Source organism: Apiotrichum porosum, assembly GCF_003942205.1.
Source record: "Apiotrichum porosum strain DSM 27194 chromosome Unknown scaffold_2, whole genome shotgun sequence".
NCBI lineage: Eukaryota > Fungi > Basidiomycota > Tremellomycetes > Trichosporonales > Trichosporonaceae > Apiotrichum > Apiotrichum porosum.
In genome coordinates, this window is record NW_021167109.1 from 2,862,615 (window position 1) to 2,879,649 (window position 17,035).

The 17,035-nt window shown below is 56.5% G+C and overlaps 6 protein-coding genes across 6 annotated transcripts; 2 read left to right on the top strand and 4 right to left on the bottom strand.

Moving 5' to 3' along the window:
* Nucleotides 1–49: 49 nt before the first annotated feature.
* Nucleotides 50–3,235, bottom strand: EHS24_005137 (uncharacterized protein; the record flags this gene model as incomplete). Its single annotated transcript, XM_028620672.1, has 1 exon — nucleotides 50–3,235. The coding sequence occupies one exon, from the start codon at nucleotides 3,233–3,235 to the stop codon at nucleotides 50–52; it is 3,186 nt and encodes a 1,061-aa protein (XP_028479644.1).
* A 466-nt stretch (nucleotides 3,236–3,701) lies between these two features.
* Nucleotides 3,702–5,031, top strand: EHS24_005138 (uncharacterized protein; the record flags this gene model as incomplete). Its single annotated transcript, XM_028620673.1, has 5 exons — nucleotides 3,702–3,776; nucleotides 3,815–4,018; nucleotides 4,075–4,363; nucleotides 4,411–4,719; nucleotides 4,757–5,031. 5 exons carry the CDS (start codon nucleotides 3,702–3,704, stop codon nucleotides 5,029–5,031), a joined length of 1,152 nt encoding a protein of 383 aa, XP_028479645.1.
* A 1,026-nt stretch (nucleotides 5,032–6,057) lies between these two features.
* Nucleotides 6,058–8,081, bottom strand: EHS24_005139 (uncharacterized protein; the record flags this gene model as incomplete). Its single annotated transcript, XM_028620674.1, has 5 exons — nucleotides 6,058–6,613; nucleotides 6,667–7,444; nucleotides 7,492–7,742; nucleotides 7,786–7,836; nucleotides 7,888–8,081. 5 exons carry the CDS (start codon nucleotides 8,079–8,081, stop codon nucleotides 6,058–6,060), a joined length of 1,830 nt encoding a protein of 609 aa, XP_028479646.1.
* A 379-nt stretch (nucleotides 8,082–8,460) lies between these two features.
* EHS24_005140 (uncharacterized protein) lies at nucleotides 8,461–9,680 on the bottom strand (the record flags this gene model as incomplete). Its single annotated transcript, XM_028620675.1, has 5 exons — nucleotides 8,461–8,832; nucleotides 8,871–8,920; nucleotides 8,959–9,169; nucleotides 9,305–9,543; nucleotides 9,626–9,680. The coding sequence occupies 5 exons, from the start codon at nucleotides 9,678–9,680 to the stop codon at nucleotides 8,461–8,463; spliced, it is 927 nt and encodes a 308-aa protein (XP_028479647.1).
* Nucleotides 9,681–9,894: 214 nt separating this feature from the next.
* On the top strand, nucleotides 9,895–10,555 carry EHS24_005141 (uncharacterized protein; the record flags this gene model as incomplete). Its single annotated transcript, XM_028620676.1, has 4 exons — nucleotides 9,895–10,068; nucleotides 10,118–10,270; nucleotides 10,314–10,396; nucleotides 10,459–10,555. 4 exons carry the CDS (start codon nucleotides 9,895–9,897, stop codon nucleotides 10,553–10,555), a joined length of 507 nt encoding a protein of 168 aa, XP_028479648.1.
* An 881-nt stretch (nucleotides 10,556–11,436) lies between these two features.
* EHS24_005142 (uncharacterized protein) lies at nucleotides 11,437–11,927 on the bottom strand (the record flags this gene model as incomplete). The annotated part of the gene is made up of 2 exons (XM_028620677.1): nucleotides 11,437–11,694; nucleotides 11,739–11,927. 2 exons carry the CDS (start codon nucleotides 11,925–11,927, stop codon nucleotides 11,437–11,439), a joined length of 447 nt encoding a protein of 148 aa, XP_028479649.1.
* Between the last annotated feature and the right edge of the window lie 5,108 nt (nucleotides 11,928–17,035).

Below are 17,035 nucleotides of genomic sequence, written 5' to 3' on the forward strand. Positions count from 1 at the left end.
CGTTATACCGTATACACTACAGTACACTGCAGGTGTGTCCGACAACTAGCTAGGATGGGGGAGCCCAATGAGGAGGTGAGCCAAGACCGAGACCGAGCCCAAGAGAGTCTAGCAGGTCAAAGAGGTTCGCAGGCCCTGCACGGCGTGTGGCAAAGGCTTCAAGCGCTGCGGGGAGTGGAATGCCCAGCGCATAGCTACCGAGCTGGGGGTGGAACGGGTCAATGGCGGCCAGGAGACGGGTGGAGGTCGCGTAATCGAGGGTCACTCTAAACACGCCCCACAGGAGCAGCAGCTCGAGCACTGCCCAGAACATGAACACGCCCCACGAGTATCCCTTACGAGCCACTTCGACGACGACGCGTGGTGCCATCGGTTGAGGCTGGGGGTCGGCGGGGACGGCAGCAAGGGCAGATGCCCATGCACGCTGGGCGGCCTCCACTCGAGAGCGAGCCTGGGCTGACGCGAGCGAGGCAGCGTCCAGAGCACTTTGCGCATCGGTAAAGGCAGTGGATGGTGGTGGACGCTTGACAGGAGACATGACTGCGCGCTTTAGGCGCGTCGTCCACGACATGTCTGGGTCGAAATCGACATCTTGTGATTGCGACGACTTGGTAGGCGTTGTAGGAAGAGGGGAAGGCGGGACGGGGAATGTTGGGCGAGAGAGAGGAGACCATCGGGGGGATCGCTTTGGTGAGCGGTACACTGGTGCGAGAACACCAGGAGACGTTTTGGGAGAAGTAGTGTTCTGACGCACGGGGGAGCGTTTTGGGCTGGGGCGAAGACGATGAATTGAAACATCACCAATGCTGTCGTGTAAGCTGCCAGCCGAGCTCATACTGTCATCAGGGTGCACCTCGTTGCGCAACCCCGAGAACTTGAACGGAACTGTGCCTCGATGGTGGGCCGTTGGGGTGTACCACGACCCCGGGGGACGTGGTGTCGGTCCAACAGGGCCAACTGTCGATGGGGCGACGGGAGTCACAGGGCTTGCTGTGGCGGGAGCCGGAGCTGGAGTACGCCATGCTCCAGGCGGCTTCGGCGTCGGCATGCCTACCAGGTCGGGAGTGGGCACGACCGCCGGGGTGCGAGGAGTTTCCGGTGTGGGCTTGGCGACGGGTGCTCGTGGCGGCAAAGGTGTTCCCCAGGCGCCAGGTAGACGAGGCGTCTTTGGCGCCGGAGGAGCTGGCGCACGGACCGGTGTCGAAACGGCAGAAGTGGATGTGAGGTTTGTACCCTGCGATGGGGCAGCCATCTCTCGCAGAGGCTCCTTGGGAGGACTGAGCTCAATGGTCTGCATGCTGGTGTCCGATGACCACCGAGCAGCGGGCGGAGACGCATCGACAGTCACAGCAGGTGCGGTCTCATCATCTTCCCAGCGGACGGAGGCTGAAGTGCGCGTCGGCGGCGAGATGGAGTTCCGCAGTCTCGCTTCTCGGGACTCGCGTAGCCGCCGAGATCGAGCCGACTCGGGGGTGCTCTGCTGGGCGAAAGCGTCCGAGTCCCCGTTCGCGTGAGAATCACCGTCGGAGAAAGCACTCTTCGGAGAGCCACGGCTGGTATTGAGGGCCACCCCACGTGGGGAAGATGCAGTTGACTGATGAATCGAAGCTTTGGGTGACGTGCGCGGTGGCGAGGGATGCTGGAAGCTGTGGTTTGTGTCGCCATTCTGCTGCACCGTCTCTCTGGATACCGAGTTGCGAAGCGATGCGGCGTGTCCATGTGAGTCGCGGAGAGACCTAGACGACGACTGGGACCGCAAAGACCGGGCTGACTGGTCATACTCCGCTTCCAAAACGGCACCGTCATATCGCACAGATTCGCGAATTGAATCATACGACGAGGTATTGCGAGCAGACTCGAAGCGTGTCAATTCTTTGGGCGACTGGCGTGTCGAGCTGTGCGCGTCCGTAAAGGCGGTACGATCACGAGAGGAGACAGACGAGTTATGAGATTGCGACCACCCCTCCAGCGACTCGCGAGGTGAACGGCGAAACATTTCTGCCCGGGCACGCAAGGCGGTATTGTCCTCTTCTTCGGAGCTCTCTGGGTCCGGGAGAGGAGGGAGGCTGGTGTCGGCAGGACTGGGGCTGGCGCGAACTGTTCGACTGCTTGGCGCTGTCGCAAACGATGCCCTCGGGGTAGCAGACGCAGCAAACTCGCGGGTGCGCGAATATGAAAGTTCCTCTGCAAGAGGCTCCTCTCCTAGTCCACTGTTGAGCGAGTCAACGGACTCGTCATGCCATGGCACCATACTCGAGTCGTCTAGGTCAAGCTCGTCGGCCTCTTCGAGACCGTGTACGCCCGCTGCGAATGCTGCAGAGGTGTCTGGCGCCTCGATGGACCGTTGAAGGGGCAGACGGCGACGTGGGGGTGACCGTTCCTCGTACTGCAACTCTTCATTTTCGTATGCTGACTCCACATGGCGAGGGGGCAACACGGCGCGTCGTCTTGGAGGCGAGAGTTCCTCGGCATCAGCCTGAGACTCGATCTCCGACTCGTCTAAGTATTCGGCGCGCTCCTTTCCCTTTGGCGATGGCGGCCTTGGACCGGACTCGGCGTGACGACGCGATGTCGACGGCTCGACGGACTGCAGCGTTGCGGTTGGATGGGATGCGATGAAGGTCTCAAGCGGCGTGGGCGCCATGTCGCGGCTTGGACCAGCTTGCACTTCAGCGGCAGCCGCAGCAGTCGCAGCGCGAAGTGCGATAGCACGAGATGGCAACCGACGAGGCTGCTCAGGAGAATGAGGATCATCGTCGACATCCCGGCGCTCCATTGCTCGTCGAGAGTAGAGGTAAGGGTTTGCGATTCTTGGCGGAGGAGATGGCGGGGAGTATTCGTCGACATCTTCGTCAGACGGTGGGGAACGGATAGGAATGGTTGAAGGTACATGTTCTCTGTATTTGCTTTGAGGAGGAGGGATATGGTCGGGCTCTGATGGTCGGGCTGCACGCGCTTCGCTCTCCATTTGTCGAAGGAGTGCCCGCAGCTTATCAGTGGGGGTCACGCCAGCGCCGGCCTCCAACGCCAGTGGACGTTTTGGAGGAACTGGCATGACATCTTCCAAGTCGATCAGGGGTGGTGGTGACCGCCGGGCGACAATAGTTGTCTGAGCAAACGCGCTGTCCGGGGCCGAGATCATCGAGGAGGTACGGGACGTCGCTGTCGTTAGGGACGGCGTCGAGAGACGTGCGAGGCCTGAGGAAGGGCGGCGTACGTCCTGTCGGGGTATCATGTCGGGGACGAACTACGTAGCGCGCATAATGCGCGCTGTGGATGGTGTTGTTGACGGCAGAAGTCCAAGATACAAGGTGATCGATGGTGTGAGGCAACAATGGTGGAAACGAACCAAACACGCGCCGGGGGTGCCATGCGCCACAACTGGCCACGCGAGAATGATGCCGGCCGGGATTATTTTTCAACCACGTGGCAAACAGATTATAATGTAATGATGTGTTATATTGATGGACGTGGCCTCGGTGCATTTTGGTAGTGCTGATACTGGAAACCTGCCGAACTGCGACGTCCGGCCCGCACACGCCGCTTTGGCCGAATCGGACTTGGCGCGTTTGCAGTGGCCGCGGCGAGCTGCGCGACATTGAGAGAGCGGACAAGAGATTAGCTACATTATATACTACAGCGTGCGACAACCGAGCGAGTGTCTTCCCCCCCCCCAACAACTCTCTGTCCTTATCCTCACCATGGCTTCTACAACTCCCTCCACTCTCCGCTGGGGAATCATCGCCACTGGTGGCATCTCCACCCGCTTCAGCGAGGTGGGTCGTTGGGGACTCCGCATGTTCGCTGACGTCAGGACCTCCTTGTTGACCCAAGCACCCGCGACGTGTCGGACGTCACCCACAAGATCACCGCAGTCGGGTCGCGCAGCGTCGCTGGCGCTCAGAAGTTCATCGACAAGCTCAAGGCATCCGAGGGTGTCAGTGCTTGGGGTGTCAAGAACGGCGTGCTCGATGACGCCAAGCCTTGTGGCTCGTATGATGACGTGTTTGCTGATGCAGTGAGTAATGGGCACTACCTTGCCCGTCCACTCAAGGCGATGCTGACCGATACCAGAATGTCGACGCCGTCTACATTGGCACACCTCACACCTTCCACCATGCCAACGCCAAGGCTGCCCTCCTTGCTGGCAAGCATGTCCTCTGCGAGAAGCCGTTCACCTTTGACCTCGCTGAGCTGGACGAGCTCATTGCAATTGCCAAGGAGAAGAAGGTCTTCCTTATGGAGGCCGTTTGGACGCGTTTCCACCCCATCGCCTATGCCGTCCAGGATGTACTCAAGTCTGGCAAGCTTGGCCAGGTGAAGCGCATGTTTGCCGACTTCTCCATGAACTTTGAGCCTGACAGTGAGTTGTCAATATAAATGTATAGACGAGGTGGCCTAACCAAGCAGCTCGTCCCGACGACAACCGCATGATTGACCCCGAGCAGGGTGGTGGCTCGCTCCTTGACCAGGGGCCGTACCCCTCTGTCTGGTGCATGCTCGCTCTGCACCAGCATCCGGACAACAAGGACAAAGACCCCCAGGTCGTGTCGTCATACCAGCGGATCTACGAGCGTTCGGGAGTTGACGCCATGAGCCACTGGATCGTCGAGTGGAAGGGCTTTGCTGAGGCTCGCTGCCTTACGGATATGACTGCCAGTGGCCTTAGCGAGGCTACCGCTGTTATTACTTGCCAGGAGGCTGACCTTGTCATTGACTGTGAGTGACAGTTTGCGATGCGTGAGCTGATGTCAAGACCCTCCCTGGCGCCCGGAGAGCTTTAGCATCGTGCCTCACTCCGGTGGTGAGCCCGGCTCGATCAAGGAGAAGACCACGTTCAAGCACACTGTCCACGCCGGTGGTGGCATGCACTACGAGGCGGACGAGGTCGCCCGCTGTATCCGTGATGGCAAGCTTGAGAGCTCCCGCATGCCTCTCAGCGAGAGCCGTGTCACCCAGGGATGGCTGGACGCTGTCAGGAAGCAGGGTAACACTGTCCTCAAGGACCGCAAGTCGACCGCCGGCAACTAGACATCACTACGGCCCCGAGATGTTCGTCACGGCGTAGTCGCGCAGTGGTTCCCTCGGGTGTGTCCTCGGTGATGAAGAAGTAGGCAATATAGGTAAATGCTCCCTGTCAGCTGGCAGGGTTAGCGCGTTCAGCAGGTTTGAATAGGATGTACAGTGGGACGATGCAACTCGTTCTTGCGACCATACCCATGTCCAGTCTATGCTTGTTCAACTATTTACCTGCATACTAAAGCCTATTTCTGTCCATGAAAGTGTATCTGAGCAGAGACGACAGCCACGGACCGACCGTGGCACCAGCTCCGATATCGGCTTTACCGACCTTCCGTGACTTTTGAGTTTCGCAGCGCGCGGCACTGTCTATGCACAGGTGTATAGACGCATTCCTGCCATGGGGCAGGTGGATGGGGATTGCTCCGATTCACCCGGTTGTACCTCTGGGCAACTGAGGAAGGGGTGCTGCAGCAGGACTGCCCAGTCGTCCGGCCATCTCCAGGCCTGCTACCACCTTGTTCCTCCAGTTGATTCCTCAGTCTGGCATCGTCGCCAGGCGTCTTGAGAACCCCTGCAGCTACCCTATCCATCTGGTCCTGGCACTCCTATCTTAAGAAACACACTACGGCCACCGGAGATGCTAACCGACGTAGCTAATGCGTTTATTCTGCTCGGATCCACGGAATCAGTGGTCCGACCGCCAGCCCGCCAGCCAGCGGAGCATGACAACCAGTTCGCCATATGGGTGAGATATGTATGCATTAATGGCCGTTATGATCTCCAACGACGAATTGCATTGCGACATATGTAGCTGGAAGTTCCTCCTGTGACATGACCACAGCTAGGCAAATGGTAGGCGACATCTGTATATAGGTATGTACTTTTGTGGTACACAGTCACATCTGGTTGCGGGCAGCCAGATTCTCGTTCCACAGGTGACCTACTTCCGAGTGCCGCTACCTCAATGGATTGACCATAGGAGTCGTATGCCATAACATTCATTCGTATTGCTTAGTACAACGAGCTCTGAGCCTCTCAGATCTGAGGGAGGAGCAGTTCAACCACCGCACTCTTTCCTGACCGCACGGCCTCGATGGCCTGCTTGAAGACCGCCTCCATATCCGGGGAACCACAAACCACACGTGCACCGAAGGCGCGGTTCGGTCCGCCTGCTGCGGCAACCGCAATGCTGCTGTAATCAGGCCTGTCATCCAGAGTGTCGCCGAAGCTGACGCCGACTTGTGAGGCCGTTGCCTGTGCTGCAAAGCCGTTGGGATGCACCAGCTCGGCTGACAACTTGGGCGACTTCCACCCGCCATTGGACAGGACGATGGTGAGGAATGGCGCCTTGTTCTTGGACGAGAAATGATGGACTGTACTGGGGACAGAAAACATGAACGACCCGTCGCCAGTGACAGCACACACGAACGTATCGGCGTCAAGACCGGGTCCACTGACGACCTTGGCCTTTGATTGGAGACCAATCTTGGCTCCGACGGCAGCGCCGCCATGCCATCCCAGCGAGCTGGCTCCAGAAGTACAGAAGCGTTGTGACTCGGTGATACCCAGGTGGTCGATGACAGGTGCATAGCTGTATTGTGAGTGACTGTAATATAATTATATTGATCAATCAGAGCAACTCACTTTGAGATTGCCTCAGAAAGCACAAACGTGTTTCTCGGTAGGAGCTTGCCTAGGGCGTACAGACCGACCGCCGAAATGTCGGCATTTCCAGTGCCCGACGGGGTACGCGCCTTGTCGAGGGCCTGCCTTCGGTTTGCGGTAAGCTCCTCAACAGCAGTTTTCCTCTGCGCCGACCGAGCCTTGAGCTCGGTATTAGATGCCCTAGCGGCCAGGGCCTGGTTGATCTGTTCAAACGCCACCGCACTCTTGACACGGTACTTGTACTTGGCGGGCACGTAGAAGAGTGGCATGGCATTCTTGAGCGGGTCGCAATCGATGTGGATGATGGTGGCATTGGCGTTAGGGCGATTTCCGATGGGAATGTACGGCACATCAGAGTCGACAATGACCACAAGATCTGCATTGGCGAGGGCTGAATGCTGACCCATACCCGACCAGTGGGAACCAAGGTACAGGGGGTGCTCGGCGGGGCAGTTGAGGGCAAATGGCGCCGAGTCAAGGATTGGGATGGACAAGGTCTCGCACATGGCCAGCAACCCTGCCGACGCCCGACAGTCGTTCCCCACCCAGGAGGTGATTACGAGTGGCGACTGCGCTTGGATGAGCTGCTCAACGATCTCAGACACCTGTCCGGGGACGAGGCCGCTGGACTGGACCGGTGACCAGTGGTCGAGCTGGAGCTCTGTCTCAGGCACAGGAATCGTTTCCTCCAGAACCTCGCGAGCGCCAAACAGGTAGACCGGTCCGCGCGGCTCGCTCATGGCCAGTTGAATGGCACCTGTGCGTCAGCACAACGAGCCATCGCAACCAGCGACCCAAACTCACGCATGGTGACCTGAGAGACATTTCGTCCCGTGCGGAACTCATAGCTGTACTTGCTATAGTTGCGCACAATGCCAGGCATGTCATGAACGTCCTGGACCCAATTGATAAACTCTGTGCGCGACCCGGTGAGCTCGCCCTCGAGAGTAAGTGACGACATTCCCGAGAAGACAAGGACGGGACACCGCGAGCGCGCAAGATTATGGATGGCACCACCAGCATTGAGGAGTCCGCAATCAACATGGAGGATGCAACTATGAGATGTTAGCTGCCGACTGTTTGTTTGTAGTAGCTCACGCTGCCATCCTCCCAGTCGCTTGGTAGTATCCCTGGGCGGCAGAGAGAGCACTGTGAAGCTGGTCAGCCGGTTCCGAGAGCATCACTCGTACATATACTCACACCATCTCATGCGTAACCGAGATAAACTTGGGTAGCGGCGGTCCATCCTTACGCCCGTGTCCAGCATTGGCAGCGGCCATAGCCTCAAGGAAAGACGGATGGTCAGAACCCGGGTTGACGAAGACTGTATCGATGCCCGCTAACGAGAGCGTCTCGAGGAAGGCCACGGTGGCCGTATAAGGGGCATCTGGCATGGCGGGTGGGGATGCCGATGCAAGCGTCAAGAAGACAGTAGAGACGGCAGTTTGTAACCCCACTACTACATGTTTAAAAGGGGGTTCGGTGGCCGGTGGGGTGGTTGCCGGTGGGCAGAACACAGCTCGCAAGCTCGTAATCTCGGTATCTCCGCGTCCCAATGACGCGGCGGCATGCGGCGTCTTGGTGGCTGGGCACCTGTCGAATGTGTCGCACGGCAAAACCACTCTCATTGGGATCACCGGCCCCGTTGTCGCCGAAGAGGACATGCATAAAGGCCATGTAGTATGCACAAACTGGCGGAATCACGGGCTTCACAGGCCCGTACGAAAGGTGTTATGACTTCATCCCAATACATTATTTCCCCATTTGAGCCGCCTAAGTCGAGTTGGCCATAAGAACCGCACTGGGCGTGAGGCCGTTGTCCTTGAGCGTTTTGCGCATTTCGTCGCGGCTGAATGTCTTACGCGGGAAAGTGGACGCAAACGTGACCGAGTCCACGGTGTAGGCCAGGTTCTGGCTGGCAACAAACTCGGCAACGTCGACAAGGGTGTTGTCGCTGGGGAAAGTCTTGACGAGGGGGGCGCCGCCGACGTGGAGACGGATCTGCAGGCGCGTCTCCGGGTTGTCGCTGGACTTGCCAGCAGCAGGGCGAGCAGCGGCGGCGGGGGCAGCGGCAACGGGCATAGGGGCGCCGTCACGGGCAGCCTTCTCGCGGGCGGCCTTCTCAGCGCGCTCGCGCTTGTCCGCCTGACGAGGTCAGTGTCTGGGCGACAGTTCAAACCCACTTCAATTTGAGCCTTGACGGCAGCACGCGCACGCTGGTCCTCGAGCTTCTCTGTTATAGTCAGCTTCCATCGAATCCACGCTACGCACCCTGCCTCTTCCTCTCAGCGTCCTTGGCGAGCTCCTTGGCCTGCATCTGCTCCTTGATGGCACCTTGGTCTTGACCGGCCTTGCGGCGGATCATCTCGTTGGCGCGCTGATCCTTCTCGTTCTCTTTGCTCTGCGCTGCACGCTTGGCGGCAAGCTTCTCGCGGAGCTCGGCGAGCTTTTCCTTCTTCTCCTCCTCGGTGAGAGGCTTGATCTGGCCGCGTCAGCGCTCGTTATGGACCGTCTGCCTCGCGTCATCGAAAGGGGGTAAGGAAGGTGCGTCATCAATAGGTGACAACCAACACACGTCTGTGAATTCCTTTCTCACTTGCGAACTGGCAATACTCACCTCCTCGGTGCTCTCCTCGAACTCTTCGTGACCCGTGCGCTCGGCGTGGAAGCCGGCGGTGGCTTGGGAGCGGAAGACCTTGCCGCATTCGGAACACTTGATGGACTTGGCCTCGGCACCTTCGGGGACAGGCTCCTCCACATCCTCGTCACCAACCTCGGGGACAGGCTTGTCGGCATTCTCGAGAATGTGGTCCATGGCGGGCTGTAGGCCGGCACGCTTCGTCGCACGAAGCGCCCCTGTTGTTGATGTCAACACCTTCCCTCCCTCCGTATGGGCCCACATGCCGCCTGAAAGAGCGACAGCCCGGATTTTACCTACATTCGATGCGCTCGGGGGCAAAGCCCATTCCGAGAAGAGTCTCTTTGTCGGACATGATTGGGGGTTGGTTGGAGAGAGGGAAAGAGATGACAGATTGACCTCGCAAGCTTGTCAGCAAACGTCATCACGGGGGGCAAAAACACGGACATTGACCCGTGTCCGCAAAATCCACCGCTTTGTTGACGAACCGATCATCCTCCGCGTTTACAGACTGCCCAATGTATCTCCACCGCCGTACGCTGCCCCTTCGCGCACTCGCCAGGTGCACAATGAGTTCGATGACAGCCTCTTCGTCCAGCAAAGCCCCCTTGGAAAGTGTCGTCAGCTCGACCCAGGCGACACCTGATTCCAACGCCTCTGCCTCCACCCAGGCTGCGGCTCTCGACCAGGCGAAGCCTACAGGCCTCGTTATGCAGATCATCCTGCGCCGGGACTTGGTGACAGTGAGTTCTTGTGCAGCGCAATAAATTTAAAAGATCTGACGGTTCGCAGTCTCTAGGTTGGCCTCTTGGGCCCATGATGGCGCAAGCGGCGCATGCTGCATCGGCCGTTCAGCACCGATATGCGGACCACGTCGACATGAAGAGGTACCTGTCCGGCGAGGATGGCCGTGGATGGGAGGTAATGCGTAAGGCTGTCTTGGAGGTACGTATGTTGGCTGCGTCTCTGGCCCTCGTACTGATGACAGGTGCCCGACGAGGCGGCGTTGCAGAATCTTGCGGCAAAGCTCGAGGCCGCAGGTATCCCTCATCACGTGTGGATGGAGGAGCCGTGAGTGCACGAGCGATTCTGTGCCCTGTAGATGGTCCGGTGTGAGACTGACACAATGACAGGGAACATTACCCCACAGCTCTGGCTCTCGTACCCAACAAGCGACCGAAGGGCTTGAAACGCATCCTCGATGAGTCTGGTTGCTCATTGTGGAAGTAACGTGAACGGGATATGCAGAGACCGTTTTACTGAAGTACATGGCACCCACATCAACCACCGAAGAGGTCTTGAAGTGGCAAAGGCTGCCAGTCGTCTCGAGCTGTAATCTCTGCGCACTGGTACCAAAGTGACAGGCCCTTGCCACCACCTATCGAGACAGGTCGGTTATTGCAGCTTCTCAGAGAACGCATTGTGGGCATGCGGACTGCATGCCGGCACCGTGATACTCGGTTGTCTCTGGTAGGCGTCAACTTCAGTCCACTCTGATGTTGACAAAAGCCGAAGCGGCACATATTGACGTGAAGCTCTACAGCCGTGATGGTGACGTAGACCAAATGTTCTCGCCCAGGTGGAGTGCCCGGATCCCCGATTGCCCATACTAAGCTGTGAGCGGTATAGTCTTACAAAGTCCAGCACATCGAGGTTTCTCATGACAGCTGTTTCTCGTGTATCTTCCATGAGCGGTCCATAAGCGGATGGTGGCCGAGGAGAGAAAGGCTTAGAGATAACGTGTTGTCTTTTTGAAAGTGAATGGCAAACTATGTCTACATCTTGAGATCACTCACCCATGATACGGTCACCGCCCTGGGACCCACCTTTACAACGCATGTGACTGTACAGTGAACCACCAGTATGGCATTGCGAACGTTTAGGCCATAGGCGTGAGGCAGGTCGGTCGACCTCGTTGTAGTCTCGTTGGCAAACTCTACAGTACGTAGTTCGTCTCTACCCTGGCCTGTCCTCTGGTGTGACTGCTGCTTGACCATCTCTGCGTCATCGATTGGCATGTCTCAACACTAATCGTACAGAGATACTCCCATGAGCGCGCTAGTGCAATGTCCAACCACCGCCGCACTCAACTCCTCCCTCCGAAAGCGTGCTCAGCCGTAGTGCTGCTGGTGCCACTGGTTTTGCTCGTCTCGCTGCCGCTGTTCATGTTGTTGTTGTTCGTAGAACTGCTGCTGTTGCATATAGCTGTGTTGCGCCTGATGCTCATAGTACGCCTGACCGTTGTTGTAATACACCTGGTTGGCTGGCCGAGCTGAGGGGGTGTTTACCGTTTTGTACGCATTCTTCATTGCTGCGCCGGCCTTCATGCGCTGCCGCCCGCCGCAGCCGAACCAGTTTGAGAAGAAGTGCTGGGGATGAGTTACTGTCCCCTCGGTGGCAGATTGATACATACGATAAACAGGGAGAGGAAGAAGATAGCGGCAACCACGCAAACGATGAGGATGATGATCTTGGTGGAGCTACTCATCCCACCATTCTTGTCACTGTCGAACAAACCGCGTTCGCTGACTGGAGCGGCCAGTACGGGCGTCATAGCGAGGATGCCGCCAACATAGATCCGAATGGGTTGGCGTGTTGACATGGTTACTGCGGGGATGACACTGATGTACTGTACTGTACAGAAGGTAGGTAGGTATGCGTCGTCGTGTCAAGACCACATCCATAATGGCGTGCGGGTAACCGGAGACGCGGTGTGCTAGTAGACAGACGCGTCGCGCGTCGCGGAAGACTGGACTAGCAAAAGACGGGAGTGCGCGGATCGAGACGCGTTTAACGGCACACACCAAATCCGACCCACACCCTTCTTCGCCGTCCGCACTGCAAGGCGCCGTTGCTTCCTTTCCTTCCGTGCCTGATCGCCTGCACAAAGTACAAAACATTGTTTCCTCACGGACCGAGGCGGGAAAACCAGGCCGCCCTCACAACTGCCTGGCATTGTATGCAGGTCACACACTTGGGGGGGAGGGGGGGGGCAGGGCAGCAGCCCACCACAGCGGACACGAAATCACGGAATGCAGCATATGCTTAGTTGAAATAAAGTGCGGCCGAGAGGCCAGCTTCAGCCTTTCATGTCACTGGGAGTTAGTCTGAAGGAAGACTGTGACACATCTCTCTTGAGGAATGAAAAGAAGGACTGTACAGTTCACACAGAGCTGCTATGAAATGGGAGAGTTGTGCTCCAACGCGGTTTGGCGCCGGCATATCCAGTTACTCAAGCACTGGCGATAGAACCAACGGGGACGTGTCCGGACATTCCTCGATAGAGGTGAAACCGCTGGGTTGATTCTCTCTCACCGTACTCTATCCCGCGAGCAGCGTACCACATCGTTTTCAGGAGTTCTGGTGTAGCGAGGCCTCGGAACTGAAATTCCGAGAAACAGCGATCCCAAACAGCCTAGCCATTCACAATCTTGATCGCTGTGATCCGGACAGCAGGCTCGGCCTCATCCTCACAGCGTCCGTCAATCGGCATGCGGCACCTGGCTCCCACCTAGGTTTTGTGGACAACAGTGGTGACCGTCCGATACGGGATTCCAGAGAAATTCAAACGCCGTATCAGCGCCAATCTCATGTCCGTCAAAGTGCTTCGATATTGTCAATCGTTCAAACGCCGTCCCCAAAGAACGCGAGCAAACGCCGGAACGGCAACCTAAAACGTGCTCTGTCGCAGGTTGATTGAGTGCGAATTAAGTGTATCCAGTAGGGAAGCATGGGCATTTTGGACAGGCATGATGCCTTGAAACGCACCATGCCTCGGTCGGTGTTTGCTTATTGGGTATTTTCAGGCCTACGGAAAAGACAACGTGGATGACACCAGTGATCCGTGATCCAGTGACCAGAATCAAGGATCATTGATGCTTCCAAAGCAAGGATCTCTAACGCCGTCGGCATCGGCAACACATGCACACGTGTCACACCATCGGTGCGCAGACAAGGATGTAGAGACCGAGTTAGTTCAAACACCGGGATGTCAAATGAGCATTCGCCGTGGCCGGCGTCTGGTTTCGGCGTCTGGTTACGGCGACTGCTTTTCGCGTCGGACATCGCCGCAGACAGCAGGTTCCAGATACTGGGTGCTCAATCTCTGGTACCAAAGGAACGAAATGTATGGCTCCATGCAATGGCGGAATGTAGCGTGGCCATAACTGGCGAGGAAATGATTGGATCCGTGAATGTGGCACATGACACAGGTCCACATGCTCTCTACTCATTTCGAATCAGGTCACCCACGGGCTTTGCGCTTTGCTCGGGTTCAGCTGCAACCGTCATGCCTTCTCACACTTCGCACTAGCTGTACCAAGGTCCAATACCGTGGTAGCTGCACCGCGAGTGCCGTCACGCATGCCATCGGCCGAAGCTTGTGAACTATCAATCACCACCCATTGCAGCTGCCTTTCACCGGTTTCAATCTCCGTCACAATCGGGCAGAGAGACGCTGCTGGTTCCCCAGTGGTCATAACCCTAATTAGGAGTATGGTTCATCCGGTGTTCTGGGTAGGTACATGTATCGAACACAATCCGTTGGCCGTTAAGTTATTGCAAATCGATGTCAAAAATCGGCCACAGCAGTGTCTGACAGACGCCGATACCCATCAACCCACTCGTCTTGGTTATCTACGGAAAATGAACAGTTAGCCTCAATGGCGTATGTATGTCGTCACTTATTTCTTCGTTTATCTTCGGCGTATGAACATGCTGCTTGGTGATGACAGTTAATCTGTGACTGTAGCATCTCCGAAAGCGTGCCGAGGCCCTGTGACTCGATGTCATACGGCTGCTCGAGCACACGAACGTTTAGCTATTCCTTCCAATGACGAGTCATTCTATTCTGTCTGCTGCTTTGTTGCTTCTAAATCAGTCCCCGATGGAAGGATATCTTTAACCAGCCCTGCGTTCTTGAAGCCAAACAAAATGTGAATATAGGGCATTTGGTTAACCCAACAGACCTCTTGTTGCGATTGGGGTGGTGAGATCAGCCTAGTTGGCAACACATCATTCATGTGTGTCTTCTGCCTGAACATACTTGCTCATTCTCATCAAGTCCTTGACATATACTTGGCGGGCTCAGACGACCAGTGCATTTTGGCAGATTCGGCGCTCAACTGTGAAGTGCGGAGAGTTGGCGGTCAGACTTCGCATGGGCCGTTACTCAAAAGGCAGCAGAATGTTGTCGATCCCCTCGCAAAGACCCGTGGACGTTAATCCTGGATGACAGGGGGAGCGTAGACAGCTTTGAGAGGCCACCTATTCTCATCTGCCTCACGAAACTCATGTATCTCGGAGGTGTAGCCGGAGATACGTTACTCACCGATGTAGCGCTGGTACCGAAATCGTCCGCCGAACAATAGTGGGAATATCCGCCTCGGGATCGTATCTGCAACCCGGGGCAAGCAGGTAAGCGTGTCGCTCAAACTTCCATTGTACTACCCAGTGCCCATGTAGTGATTGTTCCAGAGCTCAAAACGTAGCCAGTCGGAACGCTCATCACGTTCCGACAATGCTTTAGCGGCCGAAGTATTGCCTAATCAAACAGCGGTATCCATGTCCTGTGGGGTCACGTGTCCCACCCATGACACTGCGGCCGTCAATGAGCTCAGGTGTCCGTAGCCTCTCCTCGCCTCTTGGGCCGGTGGCCAATGGTTAGATGGATGAAACGTTGCGCCAAGAGGCTCAAATTGCTGTCAATGTGTCTGTTGTGGGCGGTTAAACTAGTAACACGCCGCCAACGTTTATCCTTGTCGCTGACGGCGACTTATGGTTGGATGGCTGTGCTCAGCTTCATGCCTGATCTTCCTCGCATGTTGAACATCCAGTGTATGCCTGATCTGTCCCGCCTGTACTTGTATGCCAGCACGATTTAGCCTCACGGTATCAACAGCCAGATTTGGAAGGCAAGTCAGATGGTGGGGTAGAACACTAGAACAACCTCCGTATATCCTCCAACATCCAATGCTAGCGGAAACGTGGTGGTCAACTTCGGGTTTACAAGTTCGTACCTTTGCCTGCTGTATACCGCGGCAAGGCACATCTCCATGGGCAATCGGAGCTTGGGACTGAAGAACCAGAGGACTCCCACAGAGTGTCGGGCTATGTCCCCACGTTGTGAGGGCATTAGGCTCTCGCTAACGTCTGGATATACCTGGCAGGTATCCCAAGTGTATAAACCCCTTGCCAAGCCAGCTGAAGGTCTGGCCCTTTGGGTATACCTACAACACCATCTGTCGTTTGGTTGTAATGCGGCGCCACCTTGCGCACAGAGAATGGCTTTTCGGCGATGGACTGGATGCTGTTCGGCCACCGGCCACCGCACTGGGGACTTGCACTGATCACTGATCTCACTAACGTACCTGGGGCGATGACCGAGCAGGGGCAAACTGTGATGTGGGGCCGCGGGCCCAAGAATCGCAGAGCTTCTATTCGGCAACCGAGTTACGTTGAGCGCCTTTGAGCGCCTACCCAGTAATTTCAGTAGTTTCCGTACCTCCACAACGTGTGACCTGCAAAACGGCCTCATGGTAACCAATCGTTACTCGATCCTGGGGTTCCGTGGCTGAGACATTGTGCTCCACCTAATTCGGAAGGGTTGACCAAGAGGAGGGTTGCCGCTGAGGTCGAGCGTACATACTATGTACGTACAGTACTTTCCTCTCCCCAGACTTGAACCATACGAATGGAAGTTGCGATCGGCACACCGGAGACCGGATACTGAACCTTGTTATTCCTGCCCGTTCAACAACAGCGTATTTCAAGTCGGCAGACGGCCAGATATGACCGCACCTTACAGGGGCATGGGTACACTTCTCGGGGACCGGAGACCGAACAGCGGCGATGTGTGAAGATCTCTAATAACGCTGCGTTTCACTGGCTGACAGGACGCCTGAAACAAGATCTTGATGTGAGGTCAAGGAAGCGTTCATTTTGCCGATTCGATCATGTCGTCACCGAACCTTGGCAATGAGACGATGGCCATTTAAGAGGCCATTGTTTCTATTCGGGGATGGGGCCGACTTAGAGGAAGTGGTAAACAGACACTGTGACCACCTAACTCCTGATTATCCACAGTGGTAGCTGAGGGGAATATTAACGGACGCTCACTCATTGGAGAGGACAACGGAAACTATAACTTTGCAGTTTCGTTCACTTGATGTATAGCACATAGCTTAACGAGTCACACAGGATATAGTCAGGCAGCCCATGGATGCCTCTGCGCATAGTCAATGGTCAGACAGTGTCCAGTTGATGATTGTGACTCTGTAGTGGCCGCTTTCCTGGTGTAAAAACAAAAAAACAGCAACTGGGCAACGACATGTTTTCACCCACATTTGCTAATGTCCCGTCTATTCCAGGCGTGTTTACTTCCACATGGAACACCCATGCAAAAAGTACTTACATACCCGCACCTGTTAGTGCCCGCATTGTCATCGGGTCCCGTCGACTGGTTGTCCCCAACCCACCAGTCGTCGGAACGCCCGCCACACATCCCTAGGTTTCGTTCCGACCCGGTCCCCCACGACCGTTCCCCACGACGCGCCACACTCACGGCTCCACGCCACCATCCACGGGGCTCTCCACACCGTCTCCGCCGTTATAACGGAATCCAACCATACCCAGCGCCATGGAAGATTTAGGGATGGAGTCTGCACGCCGCGTCACGACGCGTGACGCGTACGAGTCGGCCAACCATCCCGG